We start from the raw sequence: 19,749 nt of genomic DNA on the forward strand, positions 1-19,749 counted from the left end.
TGTATTTCTATCCTATTTTAAACAAATTGCTCATCCAAGATAAGGCAACTTGAAATTAATTAAAAACCAATAATGAGTTGTTGTAAAAAGGACTCATCAAAAGCAGAGTAATTTTTCCTTTCAGGGAGAAATTTGCTTCTTTGGAGAAAATTGTTTTTTACCTTTTCTAGAGTGCTTGTCTTTGATCATAAATGCAGCTGTATGTTATATGGAGAGATCATTAAAAGAAAACAAAATGACAAAAAGTCATAAGTACAAGGATTTTCAGTCATATTGATTTTCAATCACAATATCACATTTTTCAAGTTAGTGCACATATTAAATATTAATGTCAGATTTACTGCCTAAAGTACTAGTTTTCTGGTGAATTAGAAGTAAATGAAATTTTATTTATTGTATAAAAATCTACCATCAATAAATATTTCCATCCAGTACTCCTTCACTGCTGGTAAAACACTGTGAATGTAATTCTGAGCTGTTCTTTAATGTATTGTACAAAATATAAATCTAGAAGTACCCAAGGCAGCATTAAATGACCTTAGAAATGCTATAACCATGAAAGGGCAGAGTTTCATCTTTGAGTAAATTGCCTTACCTGTGCAGCAGGTTGTATTAATATCACTGTAACATATAAGCCAAGGTAGCTTTGCAAGTAGTAGCATGGGTATTTCAGAATGAAGTGGCATTGCCACGCTTAGAATTAGCACCCAAAAGGAAAAGGAGTGAATTTAACTTGATTACAAAGGACATCTCTCTTAATTCAGAGCTGTGGTTCAGTCTTAGGTGAGACCAAATGCCCAGCTGCCTTTACAGGTGTTTGTGGCACCTCTTTGCTGCACTGGATACTATCCCTTTGCTGCTAATATGTCCATTCCAAATCCTGGCAGGATTTGGAGGGAGCTGTCCTCCTGGCTTCTCCCTCAGGTGGTTCTTTTGTGTTTAGACCTGACTTGGGCTGTTAAACATTTCTCTTGAGTTGCTCTTTCTACAACAACTTAATCATAGGCTATAAAATGGAGATGAAAGGATTCTAATATTGAAGTAAAGATTTCTAAGATTGTTAATCATAGGACTACCCTGCTACCGGGATGGTTTAAGGCTCTGGTGAAGTACTGTGTGGGAATCATTACATTTAGCTAGACATCTGCCATGTTAAACTCCACATGTTGGTTATCTTAGGCTTCCTTTTTAGAAAGAAATACACTTTAAAGTGTGAGTTGCCTAATCTGCTTTATAGTTTTAGATTTGTATGAGATGGAGTTTGCACTTAGACTGCCTGTGTTTCTCCTGTAAGTTTGAAGATAGTCTAGACAACTCTCTTTGTCTAGGTATGTCTTTGGTTGAAAGCTTCTTTACATGGTGTGGCTGAGCACCTATTTAAAAACAGTCAGTTGTTTTTACAGTTGTTTTTCAGTAGGAAAAACATCTAAATTGTGTTAGTATTATTATCACATTAGACTAAAAACCCAAGGATTTTAATAATTTATATTGATGGCTACATTAATATTTCTTATTATTTTTGTTGTGCTTTAGGTATATAACAACATCAAAGATACGATTAAGAACAGAATACTGCTATTTTTCTGCAATACTTTTTAAGGTAAGAATGCAATTTCAGTTCATATTCATGAAGTTAACAAATTGCTTCTAAAATGACCCTCTGTCACTTAATTATGTTAAAATAATTCTCTTCTTGTTTTGGTTGTAAAGGAAAAATGGAGATCGCAGGTAGCTGACAATTTATGCATATTACATACAATGGTTTTATTCGTTGTTTTTTAACATTATTTCTATATTATAGCCTAAAAATTATCACTTCAATAGGAGGCTAGAGTGTCTCAGAGAAAAAATACTGAAAAGGGAAGATGACTAAAACATTTGATAGTCAAATATATTTTTCTTCTCTTGAAGTATTTTGCTCAGGAAGAGCTGGATGGCATCAACAACAGCAGAATGCTGTCTTTTATATCTGTAGAGTCTTCAGAGATTGTCTTAAATTTTCAACCAAGAGCACAGACTCTTGAGAAAAAAGCAATTTTTGAATATTTTTAGCACTGAAAAATATTAGTTTGTAATATTAAAATCTGAACTCTATAAACCAGAGGATATTAAAAATGATCCTGTTTCACTCACAAATAATATAAGATCATTAAAATTAAGTTTGCAGACTTTCAGAAAAAGGACCTACAGAGAAAAAAAAAAATGTTTCAGTTTGCTTTTAAATGGAAGTTAAGATGTCAGTTTCAAAAGTAGCACAGGAAAAACAACTGCAGGTATTCTGCCAGTTATACTCTACCGGGATTGATGATTACTCATCCCAGTGCAGCTTCAGGGAGTTATCTGGTTTCTTCCAAAACCAAGCAATGTCACTGTCTGATATCTTGTGTCATGATTGTGACTGTGAGACCTGTCCTAGGCCACATTGGAAAACTTACTAAGTTCACCAAAGAGAGAACAAGTAGAAGAAACAAAGGTAAAGGAGAATTTCACTTGCTTCTAGCACTATAATTGCTGAACAATTACAAAACAGAACAATGGTGGTTCCTCCTTTCAACAGAAATGGTAGCAAGCATTTGTTCCAGTTGTGTAACACTAGAAATAATTGTGACTTGACTGAAGTGGGTCTGATATTAATTGGGATAGAAGCAGCTTGCAGGGTGATTGTCTTGAAAAATATAATCAATTACTGTCACAGCACTGCAAGAAGTTCAAGCCGTAATTTGTTCCTTGAATTGGAAAGCTTTTATAACCTTGTTTAAATTCCATCTCTGGTGTAGGCTTTAGGCTTGTTAATATCTCTGATCTGAGTGTAAATGCAAATTTCTCTAGGATATAATTGTTAATTATACCAAGATAAACACAATTGGGAAGGAATATCCAACATCAGATACAATGTTAGCATTCTTTCCTTTTTAAGAGAGAACATTTAAATTATTTCCTTGAATTTCATATTAGTTTTTAGTTATATGATTTAGGCTGTGCTAGCTGACCTAGTTAAAGGTGGAGCTAGAGTGAAACAAGCTTTGAACTGTTGTTATAGTGAGCAGCTCTCCCAGAAATTATTAAATTTCATATTAGCTTTAAGTTAAATGATTTAAGCTGCACTAACTGATAAGCTGCACTGTCTGACCTAGTTAAAGGTGGAACTAGCTTTAAACTGGCCCTAAAGTCAGCAGCTCTCCCATAAACAATGGGAGGCATAGTGTCCTTAGACTATTTCCAGCTAGTTTATTTCTCCATCAACTTCACATATAAAACATTTTCTCCAGGAATGTATTCAATATTGTGGCTGGAAACAGCTGAATAATTAAGGCATTGATGGAGTTGTGTTTATGAAGTCATTTATGAGTTGAAGTTTATGGTGTCTCACTAATACCTGCTCACCTTTTCACAAATAATTCATTAATTCATTGTTATTACTTTCAGACCTTGTTTAGAGCTTCTCTTCCCCATCCAACATCTGACTGTGACTTTGCACAATATGAAACAAATATTCTTATTCCTGGTATTGACCTTTTCTCTGATCGCTACAGAGCTGATATCTCTACTGTAGTTGCAAGTCTGAATTTCATTATGCTTGAACTACATTCTGTGAAGCAAAATTTAATAGTAAGTATTGTTTTTATGGTCTGGAAATGATTTTAAGACACCTAGTCTTACTTTCTTGTGTGGGTGTATTTATGAGATAACCTCATTAGCAAAATACCCCTACGGCTAGGTTCTGTAGCACTTGAACAAGGTATAGCTTCCTGCATACAGGTTTTAGAAAACACAGCAAAATTTTTTATTCTGGAAGATGGCAACACATGGTTTGTTTAGCTTAGGCATTTTAGAGAAAATTTTCTAATGTATGCTACTTAAAATACACTCTACAGAAAAATACTTTAGATGTAGTATGTCCAGAATGCTTTCAGTACTTCAACTTCCAGTAGATAAAAGTCCCTTTTGGTTTCTCCTTTCCATGTTCTCTTATTCCTCTGTATTTTTATTGTTTTCATAACTTCCCTCTTATGCTAGTCATAATCCTATTTCCTCCATTTAATGTCTGACCATTTCCACTTTAATCCAGCTTCCTTCAAAGATGCAGTGCTGTACATTAGAATAAATAGATTGAATTGATTACTACTACTGAAAAAGGTGCAATACTCTCTCTTTTGTAATTTGGTCCTGTATGCACCAACAGAATTTCCTGTCAGGTGATTATTTTATGCCTCTGTAGATCAAACATGACAGAAAACTCTCCATCTAAAAAAGTAGATAGATTTTTCCAGCTTTGATGAGTTGAATCCACTTATGACAAGGTCCTGCAAGTGGCAGAGCCAGTGCCAGGAAGCGAAAAGATTGCAGGGCTGGCAGCAAGGAGGAACAAAGGTTAGGAGGTAGGGATGGAAGAGGAGTTAGACAGGAGGAGGCAGAAAGGTGTTACATTTTTTTTGTCAGCAAGTCAATTTTTGGATTGATTTCTTTTGAAACTTCAGGCTAACTGCCATTGTTGCTTTTTCCCATTCTGCATTACTGGAGTTCACTTTGTTATTTAGCTTTGTGTAACTGTCCTGGCTGTGGGAGATCCAGGAGCAGACAATTACCTGGAGACAGAAGCTCTTAACTTGACTACTTGCTTCACATGGCCATGCACATCTTTGATTCTTTCTGCGCTTTTGCCAGCAGAATATAGATCCAGTTCATGGATCATGCTCAAAGCAATTGCAGTTTTAGCTGAATGAGAGCTTCATTTCCCCTGAATGCTTATTGTGTGGGAATGTTTTGGATGGTGGGTGCTAAGTTGATTTGTCACTTAAATCAAAATACATCAAGATTCAAGTTTTATTTTTAATAAAACTTCAAAGACTAATTTTGTTGAACTACTTCAATTATCAATAGGAAACTGTATGGGTACAATTAAAACATTTGCCTCAAGCATTTGTAATCCAAATTCAGAAGTATTAAGCTACATTATGAAAACTTTAACTGAATTTGACAAAAATCTAACTATGCTGTTAGCATTTGCTAAGCTTGGGGACATTTTAAAGTGAAGAAAAATGTAAAAGCTGAACAGTAATTAAATTTTGGAAGTTCTTTCATTTTCAATAAACACATACATCTGTTAGGAAAGAATCTGCTTTTTTTGAAATATTTTATACCAATTGATCATAGAACCATAGAATGTTTAGGTTTGGAAGGGTCATTTAAAGGTCATATAGTTTCAACCTCCCATGCTGAGAGCAGGGTTGCCTCCCACTAGACCAGGTTGCTCAACACCTCATCCAGCCTGGCCTTGAACACTTGCATGGTTGGGGCATCCACAAGTTCACAGGTAACCTGCCCCAGTGTCTCACCACCCTTGCAGTAGAGAACTTCCTCCTAATATCTTACCTAAGTTGCCCTTCTTTCACTTTGTACCCATTACTTCTTGTCATATTACTACAGTTCCTGATGAAGAGTCCCTCTCCAGCTTCCCTGTAGGCCCCCTTCAGATCCTGGAAGGATATACAGTGTCTCTATACTTTAATAGAGCTCAGTTTTAAAATGTTTTTTGTTAGTTGTCCCTACAAAAAACCCTAAATTTAAAATGAATGTAAATAAATTTATCAATAAGTCTCATCACCATCCACTTTATTTTACAGCTGGTATAATTTCACTTAGTTGCACGACTTCATTGTGTTTATTTTAAAAAGCTCACAGAATTCTATTCTTCTGTTAATTGCATTGAAAAAATATGACATCAAAATGCAGATAGTTTTAGAAATCCCTTGTATCAACCTATTTCTGGTAGGTTTACTCAGTAATGATGTGAAATATCCCACCTTGAACAGAGAGAATAATTTGGACAAACTTCACTTCCTACATTGTGAATCACATACAAGGGGTTAGCTTTAGTCACCTGAAGAACTTTTTAACACGTTAATCTTTCAGAAAGCATAAGAGAAGTATTGATGGTGTGTAATGGTCAAAGCAGTAATCTTATATTATCCATATACTTTTGATATATAATTGCAATGTGTATTTCCATGGTTGTACCCTGTATGATGTTTATAGCTGCATGATCTACTATTTTGTTACAGATTTTACCTCTGTTTACATTATACCAGTATATTGTATCTGAGATTTGTAAGGACCCAGCTAAATGTATTGAAGGAAGAATCCTCAAGGTAATCACTTTCTCAAAACACATTGTATTTCAAGTAAACTTTTCAATTCTTTGTTTAATGTAGTCAATTTAATATTCATATATTTCTACTATGAAAAGTAATGCTTTAAAGTTCAGTTGTTGCTTAGTGTTTCTTAGCAGTTGGTAGGGGTACTGTCTAAATGCAATTATTATTTATATTCTCTATTTTAGTAGCATGCAGAGCTATTTAAAAAGTTTTACTGTTAATTTCCTGCATAGGCTGTTGAGTGCTTCCATAAATTCTTTCTACTGTCTTTTTAATGAAGAGGAGCTTTTCTTTCTTTGGTCCACACTTGTCACTTGTTATTTTTTATCTTGTTCCACTTTTCTTTGAAATGTTTTCTTAAGTGCAAAACATGAATGACTGTTTTTTCCCCAAATATTCACTTTTGGATGTGTTCTTACTATCATGGTAGAACAAGGTTCCATGAAATCTAGGAACAGATTTTTGTCTTTTCACTAATGTTCACCTTTTGTTGTTGTGTAAATAATTTGGGAGTTCTGGGTTTGTTTTTTTTAAAACATCTAACTATCAAGAGTTTTTAAGAGTATTAAGAGTCAAAGTTATATTGGTTTTAGATATTTTCAGGAAATGTTGATATGGGCTAGGTAGAGTAGCTGAGTACTACAAGATTAAGATGAGTAAAAACTATGAAAGAGATTTTTTAAGGGGCTGATCTTGGACAGGCAGTCAAAACTCTTACCAGATGAAGCAAGTTCTTTCCCTTATTCAAGATGAAGTTTTTAAAGAATTTGCTTTTAAAGGTGAAAGACACATCTTTGAAATTATTCACTATAATATGTAAAAGATTTCTTTCCATTGAAGATCATTCTCCATCAATGTACTATTCTGGTAGCCAAATCTATTTGAACATTACCTTTAAACAGATTTTATTTTGAGAAAAAAGAATAATGAATAACATTCAAATCAGAGGCTTTGTCATTTTTTCATAGATTAAAGTACTTACAGATATAGGATTTTTTACGGGGGCCTTTCATGAGCTGTCTTTGCTTATTTCGGGAGAGAGAATTCCGTGGAAAATACCAGCAGGGTACAGATGTACTGAACAAGTGCAGGTAAACACCAGAAAAGTATGACATTGAGCTGTAACAATCCATTTTTCTTCATGAAACTGCACATACTCCATATCTGCATGTTCCTAAGGAAATCCTAAATTTCTTTCAATAGATGAATCAAATAGTAGGCTTTGAATAACATTAAAATCTCTCACTAAACAGCAGGAGCAAAAATCAATTTTGAAATGTGTGTTTTATACACTGAGTACTGCAGATATTACTGTAGAAAAAACAATGTGTGATTTCATATGCAGGCATGGAAAGTGTGGATAAAGCTGAGCTCTTGTGCCCTGGAGAGGCTGAGGGCAGCCTCAGGAGATGCCGGGCCATAATGGCTATTGCTGCCCACAGAGCCTTGAATTCACTTCACCCCACTCAAATTGATTTTCCCTTTATCTGGTCACTAATGTGCTACAAGGGTTGGAAGCTGTTAACAATTGACCTGGACTCTTGTCTTGCTGTGAGCATACCTGTGCAGGCAGATCAGGTTGTTGGGTAAGGCTCTTCTATAACCAGTCTTTCCTTGCCAAAATAAGCTAATGATTAAATCCTGGATTAATGTAATCAAGGTCTTCCTTATCTGAGTGGTGCTTTTGGGTAGGTGATGTGACAAAAGACTTCTGGACAGACCACCAGGTGAAATTCAGCATGAACAGTAGGAAATTTTTTTTTCACCAAAAGGGTTGTCAAGCATTGAACAAACTTCATGTTTGCTTCCTTTACCCTGAGTTACAGACAGTGAAGCAGAGCAAATTGAGTTTAATGAGCTGATTTGAAGGGAAATTTCCCTCTTCCCACCTTTATTAACTCATTGGTTTTATACCCATATTGTAGCACATTACTTTTGCTTTTTCCATTTTACAGGCCTCACAGAAATTTGATACCTCAAAATCTCTCATGACTGATACAAATTTGCAGGTAAAAAAACTTGAAAGAGGTAAATATTTTATGCTATACAAAAATATTTACTTCTCTGTGTAAAGAGAAAATATCCTTGTTATTATTAAAAAATCCTCTAAATAGAAGACATATTCTTCTCAATAGATTACTATTTCCTAAATTTTCAATTTTATGACTGACCTCTCAAGGGAAGGGCAGCTACCATTTTCACCATTTTTCAGATAGGAGATCTAGTGTGTACAAATCTGTGGCTTTTCTGTGCAAAACACAATAATGGAAGTATTCAGGCTTTGTTGCGATATGGTCAGGTGCTTATCCTGCTAAACATTGAGAGTGTCAGGCTTTTAATGTTATAATTTCTCTCCACCAGAGTTGTCTTCATAGACTGAACTCAGATGGGGGTTGAAGTCCATTTCTAGGGGAAAAAAATTTAAAATGGTGACTTTATAAACCAGTGTCTAAACAGTCATTTTCTGATTTTATTTAAAATCACCGAGTTATCACTAACTTCTTTTGGGTTTTTCAGTTTTAATAATTTCCTTTTATTAACCTTCTTATGGATCCATTGAGCTGATAGGGGTAAATGTTAGCAGAATGTGAAAAAGTTGTACCATTAAAGCAAATTGGTAAATTACAATCCCTACCTTTTTCCCTCCACTTCTCTCTCTTGTTTACAGTAAGCTTGTGTGTCTCCTACAACAGTTGCTATTACAGAATGGAAATGAGAAGTATATCTTGACAGCTTTTGATCTCACTACTTTCTGATTTATTTTGAAGTTGTGCATTATCTTTTGATTTGAACACTTCGCAGTATATGTGGTGCTGTTACTGGACTCATGATCTTGCAAATCTGTGAAGACTTTCGACTTCTACATTTATTAATCTAAAGTGAGACTATTAAACTCATGATAAAACAAGAATGCTAAAATGAATAACAAAAAGAGTCTATGAAATATGCTAGAATGATGTGATACAATAATTTTTTTCCTTTTTTAACAGCAGACTTTGAGCTGAGATTTTTGAACTACAGATTCACCTACAATGCAGAAAACTAGAATTTGCAGTAATAATAGCTATAACTTCATAGATGCCCCTTGTGCTGTAAAACCAATCTCTGAGGCTGTAGCAAGTGCTACTGAGGGGTGAAGTTTGGGAAAAAACTCAACTCATTCATAATAAATGAGAATATTACTAATATTATTCATGTTAATTGTTGATTTGTGTCATTATTAATAGAAATAGAATATGTCTTAAACAAGAAAAATGTAAAATGTGCCATTTCAGATAATCCCAGTTGTTAACCTTTTTGTAGGTACTGGAAGATACATTTAATTGCAGTCTGTCTTTAACAGTGGCGCCACTGTGCAACCCACAAATGATGAATAAATTAACCTTAGCCAAAATGCATCTCATCATTTGTCTTTCTGCCACAATAAATAATATACCTGAAAAAGTTGAAAAATATTTATATTTTGTTGACAACGACAACTTGCCAGAGGCAAGCAAAACTACAGCATCAAATGTAAAAGGTAATTATAAGAATGGTGGAAAAGTTCGTTTATATTGTTTCAAGCTTCTTTCTTTCACTTTTAACTGCATATGAGTTAATATGTCATATTATGAACAATATTAATTTTAAATGTTGCTGAAAAAATTCAGTAATTATTGAAATAAGCAGTAGTAAGACTTGTTAAGGTTCTTTTATTATTCTTCTACTACTAATATTATTAATTTGTTCCATTATTACTTATTTTGATGTTGAAAATCCCAGTTGTAAGTAGAGAGAAAAGTACTATGTTCTTCAAATCACTGAAAATGCTTTGGTTCTGCATTTGTACTCTGAAATTTTATCTGCAATGTATTTGGCAGTTGATGCTGATCAGGATTCAAGACAACAGGAACAAAGAGACAGAGTGGTGCGTCTTGTTGGCTGTAAAGATAAATTAAGTATGGCCATGCTGAAGGTAATTTTGATTTTTAGGAGAAAAAGATTAAGAAAATGCAGATTGATCCAAAAAGCCTTGTTAATGCCTTGACTGTAACAGAAATTATGATGAGAGAATGGTATGAAAAAAGGAGACTGTAAATTTCTGTTTCTAATTTGACTGCAGCCTTACTAGCTGTACATGAAGTGTTGACAATTTGGTGTAATTATTTTTCATTTTTGGTGCATCATTTTTCAAATGATGGGAAATATTTCCACAATCAGATCTCAGTAGGACTATTTCAGCATAAAGGGTAAAGACAATGGGATTTCAAGGTAAAATAATCTCCTTTCAGAGGGTTCCATCTGTAGAACATCAGAGACTCTTTCATGGGGCAATATGCTATACAAATAAAAAACCATTCTCTCCCATTCTTTTATGTGAAATATTTCAAATTTTTCATGTAGCTCTTTCTGGTACTTTATTTTGAAGAAAACATATCACAGCTTATTAGCTTTTTTGTTTGAAGAGGTTTTTTTAAGTTGGATTTTGTTTTGTTTAATTGTAAGCTTTATGCTTGCCAGTTTCACATCACAAGGAGACCAAAATAAAGGGCTGACATATTCTTCATTCGGAGGGGCCTTTCACTTTGGAAGTATCCACTTTTGGCCCTTTTTGCAAAAAAACAAATACCAAAAAAAGTGTGTCTGGAGAAGGGAGGATGATTTTGTATGGCAGCTGGTATAGGTCAAACGCTAGAAACTTAAAGGTTTTATTATAATTTGAAAATGACAACTCGAAAATAACTAAAATAGAAATGTTCGTTGGAATTGAGTAATGATCAATTAAGAGGCATAATATATTTCTTTTATTTTTTCTTTAACTATTCTATTCTTTTGGAGGAGTTTTTATGGTTTGCTTTTTTTGTGATTTTTTTTTTAAGGCAAGCTCTGAATTTTTATCAAAGTAATGTATTGGATGATACAAACCTTTAAATTAGTTTTTAGTTCTGCTGAAAGCTTCACAATTGAGACTTAATTTAAAATTAACTTCTTTTTACGTGTGTTTTTCATAGCTTCCTACAGATTTTTTGATCAGAAAGACTGTTAATTATAGTTGAACTTTCAGGATACATACTGCACACAAAAATGTCAAAATATAGCTAATAAAGAATGTAATACTTCTTTTGACATCTTTAATGTTTTTAATATTGTATTTATTATTTAAATTACTAAGCATAGTGAGAAGTACAGTATAAAATCATCAAGTATAGCTATTAGATAAAGAATGAGAAATTAGTGAATTGCATTGCTAAGCCTTAAAATATGGAGTTAAGCATGCATGGCTGTAGTACAGGCACAGTTAAGATGTTGCTGATTTAAACGCAGTGATTCTGAAAACCTGACAAAAGCAGAATTACCCACCCCACCCCCATTTATAGAAAAGGCATATTGTTCTTAAGTTGATTTATTTCAGGATGCAGGGATAGCAGGGTACACAGAAAAAGATATTTCTAAAGAAAATTTTAGTTTCTTTACTTTTTGAAATCATAAAATGCTGTGTTCTTCTCTAGGGGATTTTATTGATAGAAGCTGAAGAAACTCTAGGCCGTCTTGTACAGGACATACAGGAAAAATATGATGGGGACATATCTCGGTATTCTGTGGAAGATTTAGAGGCTCTCATTGAGGCCAGACTTGAGCTTGCTTCTATTTCTCATCAAAGGCATCAAGCACCTCTCAGGTAAATAATACTGTGAACAACCTTGTCTTGCACAGCCTTCACCACCAGTGGTTACAAAAATAATTTCTTTGTTACTACATCAATATTGTAAATCTTAGTAGTCATCTGTAACAACTCCATTAGTATATTTACAAATGTAAGATACACTAGCATTTAGTTTTTTTATTACTGATTTATTTTCTTTTTTAAGAGATGATCAGTTATGAGGCCAGAAATTCAGTCAGCCCAGAGAAATCAGTTACAATTTCCTCTGTGAGATGCTTGTGTGATAAAATGTTGTATAAAAACAAAGAAAAAGTTGTAATCTTCATGGTTTTGGGTAAAGTCTGAATGTGTTAGATCATGTGAATTCTTATGATTTTAAATTGTACAACAGAGCACTAATTAAAGTACTGAATTCTACTTTGTTCTAGAATACCATGTTTCTGCCCTAAAGGAAAATTTCTTCTTGATGTACTTATTGGTTTCAAATTAAAACATCAAAATTTTATTTTTTAAATTACAGTGATTAAAAAGCATTGAAGTAAACATTAACAGAGTAGATTTCAGCAGTATTATGTTGTTAGTCATAGTCTCTAAAGTACTGTTGTATTATCTCCATGGCTGAATTATCTCTATGTATCTGTATATATCTGCCTGACTGCTTGGTATTTTCTCCAAATTAAAATTCCCAAATTCTGTGATTTTTTTTGTTTTTTGAGATTCTGATTTTCTGATTTTGAAATTTTGGAGAATTTAATGAAGTTACAACTTTAATGTTCTTGGAATATACTGGATGTACAGTATGAAATACATTAACTCTTTGACATAGAGTATGAAGTACATTAACTCTTTGTAGATGTTAAATTCCAAACATTGTTTTGGTCTTTTACCTAGGAGGATTTGTCTGTTTAGCATACCTGTAATTTTACATTCATTTGTGTAAGAAGGATGTCAGTTTAACAATGCATGATAATGAGTGTGAAGTTCTTTTTATCTAATATTTTATTGGAGGGAAAAATCTTTGAGTGCACAAATTGCTAACTGAAGGTGGAGCATACTCAGGTGTAGCATCTGCCAGACTAGATTGAGATTTGGTACAATGTAATCAGTATTTGTAACATTTGTTAGGTCTAATCTAAGTAAACACCAGAATTGCTACAATAAATCTTATAGCAGAGTAAGCATAAAAAAAAAGAAAAAAAGAAAAAACCATAACACTTTCTTTACTGTTGAAATAGTGGTGGAGATTGAAGTGAAGTGGTAGGTGGCTCATCAGGCCAATAGATAAATCAGTCTCAATGGGATTTTTTACCCAATTAAAAAAATTTGTTTATTCTGTGACAAAACAAGCCACCTTCCTTCTCTCAGCTGAACATTCTCAAATTCAATGCCTTTTAAATAGCACAATTGCTTTTGCATTGTTATGGTACAGCAGTAAAAATAATTAACCAGGACAGGAGCTTCACAGTGCTGTATAGCCTACTGTACTGAAAACAGTAATAGTCTGCAGTGTGGCCTTTCCCCTGAGTTTTGTGTATGTTATTTTGAAAGAAAGCAGTTTCCAAAAATTCAGATATTAGGACTATAATAATTTAGCAATAATGTCATTAGGGAAGATGCAAAGGAAGAACTTGTAGGTTATTTGTGGACATTTCTCAACATGAAATATTAATCCATTTCAGTGGATTTTGAATGAGATTAATTTACTATAAATTGTCAAGGAGAAATCCACCAGTCGCTGACAGTCACCTCATCATACTTTTGAGTGTCCTGAATTTTATAAAGTCTCTATACTGGTAATCAAGGAACATCTGAAATATCATGTGTGTAATCTTAGCTTGATCCCAGGTTTGGTAAAACCTGCATTGGTAGAGTCCTCTCTCAGACATTCTCACCCAGCTGAACTGGTTCCAGTATATGCAAGACATTTCAATGCAGGACCCTTCATTTTGGCATGCAGTTTTTATCCTAGAGACTCGTTTCTGTGTTGGTTTATAACTTGTCTCAGATTGAAGAAACTTTTTTAGACTATCAAAGATTTCAATGGATGTCTAGCATTGTAGAGATCACTTTTTGTGACTCTCAAATTTTTGATGGGTTTTTGTTTAGTGGGTCTTATATATTGATAGTGGTCAGTATCAGGGAAAAAAAAACCATGAAAAAATAAAGTTAGAGTTTGGTGGTTTTTAACCTATTTTGCAGTTTTATTGCACTGCCATGGAAGCTGTGATATGTCTGCCTCAGATATAAATGAAACATTTCTTCAGACAGCTGAATGTTTCCTGCCTGCCAGCCTAGAAATCAAACTTTGCATGATATTACAGAAATTCATCTTTTTTTTCTCCTTTGGCGAAATGACCTAGTGGTGAAATTGTTATAGTCAGCTGTACTTTCCTATTTTGATCATCTTGTCACTTTCTGATTCAGCTGATAAAAGGATGTGTATTTTGTCAAGGGAAATATATAGATACATCACTCTTGTTGACAGCAGAAGAGGGTCACAAAAATTTCATCAAGGGAAGCTTCTGCATTACAAGCTTCTGTCTTGCAAAAAAATGTATGCTTCAGAATAACTTTATGCATAGGACTAATCCCATTGATCTCAAGGAGACTACTTACATGGTGTCTGTCCTATAAATGTGAACTTTTTAATTACCCAAATGTGTACTTCTCTGCTTAAGTGAGTTAATTGTGACTTAAGGCATATATCAGTCTTTGGGCTTGTGGTCTATATTTTACCAAGAAAATTTATGTGTAAACATGTAGGTAAAACTAGCCTCATTTTCAATATTGCTAAATGTTGACAAGAGCAGTTAAGGCAGTGGTGCTGAGGAATTTAGGTTAGTATTTGTTAATAGCCTATATACTCCTAGCTGCTGTACCTTCTCCAAGGTATTTAAGATGTGAACCATAGCATCTCAAGCAATGTTTTCTTAAAAGTCAGATCTTACTGTAATTTTAACTTTGATGCCTTGGTTTTAGGGGAGAACTCTTAAAAAAAGAAACTGGGGTACATCGTTGTGTTATCCATTTTTCTGTTTACTTTTATAAGCGAATTCTGTTTCACCTTTTCCGTTGTTAGAGAGAAACGCATCATCAAATTCAATATTGATTTATTCTGTTTTCGTTTTGTGGAATAAAACTAAGGTAAAGGGATGATGAAGGAGATTCACGAGGATTGAATTCTGAAATGTGAAAACCAAGATATTAATGGCTTTGGTTCTCATTCTTACTTTGAGGTCTATTTGTGCTGAATTGGTGTAATCCATCCAGGTCTGTATCACAAAAACAGCAAGGAGGACAGAATCAGAAATGACAGGAAGACTTTAACTGCTCTCTTATCTTAACAGGAGGTTATCCATCCTGTGGTTATACATATGTTGGCAGATTAATGTGTGTAATTTAGAAGTATAGCTCTTGTTCAGAATTCTTGGTGCAAGATCTTTGCCTTTGCAACCATTAGTCTAGAACATCTCAAAAGCTGTAAATTCACACAGACCTTGAATCTCTCTTGCATTAAAAGATCTTTGCATTGTTCTGGCAGTGTAAAAAGGTGTTAATAATTCTTTTCTATTTTTTATATGCTTCATAACAGCCAGTCTTTATGTAAGGAGAGGCTATGTAAAAAAAGCTATCATAGATAGGAACTTTGGTTATACATTTTAAACAATTAATCTGCTGAAAAAATATTTTAAGTAGTGAGCTAGGCAGACTCTCTGGTGACTTAGAATTATTAGAAAACTGTTTCTGTGGGCAGAGCACGTGGAGATTTATAAAAAGATTCCAAACAAACAACCCCCAAAACCAAACTCAAAAATGTTTTAGAGAAGATATAGGAAAGTAAAGATTTACAGACATAGAGGAAAATGTGCAATTGGGAGAAACCAATACAAAGAGACATTGATTTTGGCAATTCTCAGAATATTTTGAGTAGTGTGTTCTCTGGACAACAATTTCTAGTATGAAAAAGGTCTTCTGTCTATGATGGCTTTGCAGATGTCTCCATATCATGAAATAATTGTATTCACAAAGTCTGCTGCCGAAGATAAACATTTTTGTACATGTAATGAAAGTGGAACATTATCTGAGAGTATCTGAGTGCTTATAAAGACAGCAAAAAAAAAGAAAAAAAACCAGTAGCTCATATTTTAGGAAACCTTACAATATTTTGTGATCTAATCCCATGATTTTTTGACACATAGGGTTAAATGCTGCACCAGTCCTAATGGTGTCTGTATCTTCCAAAGGTGCTGTTCAGAGTGAACTCCAGAAAAGAATTTAGGATATGGGGCAGGGAGTACAGTAGATACAATGTCATATGATTTCTTACTGATGAGGTTTTGCCTCATCACCTTGGTGGTGTTTACTAAGATCCTGTGAGTATTTGACCATGTGGATTTAACAGGAGGCTTAATGCATAGCCAGGAAAAGTTTTAAGGAGAAAGGTATTAAGCCTGGTTGTGGATGATATAGAACTCTCCTAATATGTCTTGTGATTTTCAGTACTTCTACATCTTCTAATTTCTAAGAACTTATTCCTGAAGATAGATATGCCATGGTTGGTCTTGATCTACTGATTTGACTAGATCTAAAAATTGGACTTGACAATCTTAGAGGTCTTTGCCAGACAAAATGATTTAATGATTCTGTGTGTAACTGGAAATTATAATGGAGTTCTGTTTTGATTACTCCAACAGAATATGATATATTTGAGCTTATGTGCTATTGAAAAAATAATGGAATCATTGAGCTCATCAAGTCCAGCCATCAACCCAGCATCACCATTGTGACCCCTAAAACACTAAATTGTGTATCACTCAGATCCAGAAGTCTCTTAAACTCCTCCAGGCATGGTGACTCCACCATGTACCTGGGCAACCTATTCCAATGCTGACCACCCTAACAGTGAAATATTTTCAGGTTATGTCTACTATTGGCGAGACTTGCTCTCTTACTGCTCTTTTGTCACTTTCATAATGCAGTGCCTTCAAATTCAGAAAATAGTCTGAATGTAATCGTGTTTTACTGAAGCAAAAATTGGTAGCAGGTCATTTACAGCTCTGGCATAGTAAAATATGAAGTATCTATTTTAATAAAATCATAAAGTGGCAAATATAATTAGTGTTTTTAAATAATATTGCTCTACACCACAGTGTTGCTTTGGCTTTTTGTGCAATTCGACTTCTCCAAGATGCCAAAGTTTTTTGCATGGATGTGGCACATTTTCAAGAGGAAAAGGATGAAAGGGAGCATTTGGTATGTGTGGATATTTGTTTTAAACTTAGCTTTCTTTGTATATTAATCTTTTTTTTGTATTAAGTGTTGAGCGATTTTCAAAGTGTTAGAACATAGCAGTCACCTGGAGAAAAAATTATCTTTGACATGCTTTGGATACCTGCTCGCTTAAGGTGTGCTCAATGTCTGTACTCATCATTATAATTTATATGAGGTTAGGAATTACAGTTTTTATTTCTATTACTCTCAAATGGCAGCGCTGAAAATCTTTAGTTTAAAACCCCTCAACCAAAAAGGAAGTGAAAAAACCAGCTATCAGTTGAAAATCTTGTATTATTCAGTATAGGTACTTTAGATTTTCTGATTGGAAACTGAATTCTCTTGGAAAGAGCCTGATGGACCATTTTACATCATTGCTGTGGAGCAGTCTTGGACATGGAGCAAGATTTCAGCTGACTTCTGTTGTCCAACACAAGGATTCTGACCTCTGCTTTGGAAAGCCTGTTGGTCTCACACCACACAGTCACTCTTGAGTGCACAGTGAGTCAAATTGACTCACATGGACAAGCAGCACTGTTTGTGTTGCATATCAGAGGCTCCTGTCTCCCTGCACTTGCTCCTCTCTTTTTTTGGGATGGTCCTGTAGCCAGTAACTGAGCTATAGATATTTTTTTCCTCATTCGCATCAATGCAAATCAGTCACGATGATTTTTTGTATAAGTAAAATGCAGGTGATGCATTGTCCAGTGATTGCTTGCTGAAAAAAAATAGTGGAACATGGAGTGTAGAATTTTAGCAATAGAAAGAGTTTTTAGAATATATGAAGATAGAACAAGGAGTTGAGCTGGGTATTCTCACAAACACTTGTAGTACTAAATTACACTAATATTTTTGTACATTACACTAATGTTTCTAAACACTAGAAACACAAAAAACTAGAAATCAAAAACCAAAAATGTGTTTCTAGTCATTATTGTGATACCAGAAACTGATACTGATCCTCCTCTAAAATTAGACTTTTATGTGCCTCAGAAATTTGTGTAATGTTCCTGTTTCAGTGGAAAAAAATCCAAACTCTTAGAATTATTCTTCATAAAAAATATAGTATATAGATATATTTATGGAGTATCGCATAAAAAGTGTTTTACTATTCAGTGCTAAAAATTATTTTATATATATTAAAATCTAAATAATAAATGGCCTCCTGTTATCAAAAATATGTATCGAGCCTTCAAATAAATTTCTGTTTAGAATGTTGCTATCATTTGTAAGATATCTGTAATTATTTAACAAGGCCTGTTGCCTTGTTTGTAGTAAAGTATGTTACTCAGAAAGTAACATTTTTCTTGCTTTTGGGCCTTAATAGGACTCCACCACAGAAGGTGTTTCACTCCCTCCCCGTGTAACAGCACAAGGACACGTGAATGTACATTTGTGGCTGAGGTGTCGAACAGTGTTGGTGACTGCACTCATGGCACAGATACATGGTATTGGTGAAAAGAAAGGTACTACACTTTCTTACTTTAGATTTTGGGATTATAATGGGCAAATGAGCCTATACAGTCACAATTCTTATTCATAGTTAAAAAATACTAATGTTAAGTCTGGGGCTGTATTATCACTGAACAATTATTTCTGTTAAATTCATCCAATCCAAAAAGGAAAATATACTTACGAGCACATTCTCTCCTAAAATATGAAACCAGAAAGTATTATATTAATTTTCATTTAATAGTCACTATCTTTTGATAACTGTACCTAAAAGTTTCAAATGTTCTAGTGTAATTAAGAAAGTCTGGTTGTTTCAAAAATTGCTGTTGCTGAGTACTTCTGGTTTCAAAAGTATCAAAATATTTTTTGCTTTCTATATCTCCAATACAAGAAACATCCCTACATAGCTCCTAAAAATGTTCCAAGTTATTTTTTAAGGCCTTAAGAGAGATATTGCAAAATACATTTTTTGAAGTTTGGTTATGAAGAAAATGTTTTTCATTCCTTGGTTCTATGAACAACTCTGATGCTCACTTAAGTACCAAAATCAGTTTAAGTCTCTTGCCAAATTCTTACTTAATCAGTTCTGGATAATTTCTCTGCAGGCTGTTACTATTTTGCAATTTTAACTAAAATCAGATTTTTGGATAAGTAGAACAAATCTCAAATACCTTAATATTTATTTTGGTGGCTTGCATAAAAAGCATGCATTTGGATGAACTTACTTCTAGTGCTGTTTAGAAACTAAGTGATTTTTCTTTTTTTTTAAAGTAAATTTGACACAAAATTGATGAAATGGTACACGTGCAATGTGGAATTCATAATGTCATATTTTCTGTATCTTTTTAGTGTGGAAATACTTAAGAATGGTAGAACACACAATAAAGTATTTTCTATTTATTTTTACTATTCATATGTTCTCCTCTTTTAGGAAATGATGTGGCTGAGCGCAGAAGTGTGATAAAAGAAGCAATATTAGAGGCAGAAGCCTTTGGTGATATTGAGACTCAGGCTGAACTGATGGTGCAAGCTGCTATTCTTGACCTGCAAGAAAAACGTCCTGTGGCAGGCATTAAACTTCTTTTGCAGGTTTGAACACAAAAGAAAAACTGTTTGCTTTTCTTTGATGAATTTTTTGTGTAGTCAGAACAGCTGATGGCAGCATTAAATAAGTTTGAAATAGCGCCTCTAAAATAGATTTTTTTTTTCACTTTGTGTGCTTTGTCC

At 33.9% G+C, this 19,749-nt stretch overlaps 1 protein-coding gene across 1 annotated transcript in view; it reads left to right on the forward strand.

The window, feature by feature from the left end:
- Nucleotides 1–19,749, forward strand: part of CFAP54 (cilia and flagella associated protein 54) — a 101,211-nt gene that overhangs the window by 60,764 nt on the left and 20,698 nt on the right. Inside the window, exons 45-55 of the mRNA XM_059472565.1 lie at nt 1,534–1,600; nt 3,427–3,609; nt 6,063–6,149; nt 7,124–7,246; nt 8,111–8,164; nt 9,459–9,675; nt 10,016–10,110; nt 11,645–11,814; nt 16,950–17,052; nt 18,398–18,536; nt 19,454–19,611. Of these exons, the coding sequence (XP_059328548.1) occupies nt 1,534–1,600; nt 3,427–3,609; nt 6,063–6,149; nt 7,124–7,246; nt 8,111–8,164; nt 9,459–9,675; nt 10,016–10,110; nt 11,645–11,814; nt 16,950–17,052; nt 18,398–18,536; nt 19,454–19,611 (1,396 nt within the window). The remainder of the gene's footprint in view (nt 1–1,533; nt 1,601–3,426; nt 3,610–6,062; nt 6,150–7,123; nt 7,247–8,110; nt 8,165–9,458; nt 9,676–10,015; nt 10,111–11,644; nt 11,815–16,949; nt 17,053–18,397; nt 18,537–19,453; nt 19,612–19,749) is intronic.

The sequence above is a fragment of the Ammospiza nelsoni genome, chromosome 5, assembly GCF_027579445.1.
Source record: "Ammospiza nelsoni isolate bAmmNel1 chromosome 5, bAmmNel1.pri, whole genome shotgun sequence".
NCBI classification, from domain to species: domain Eukaryota; kingdom Metazoa; phylum Chordata; class Aves; order Passeriformes; family Passerellidae; genus Ammospiza; species Ammospiza nelsoni.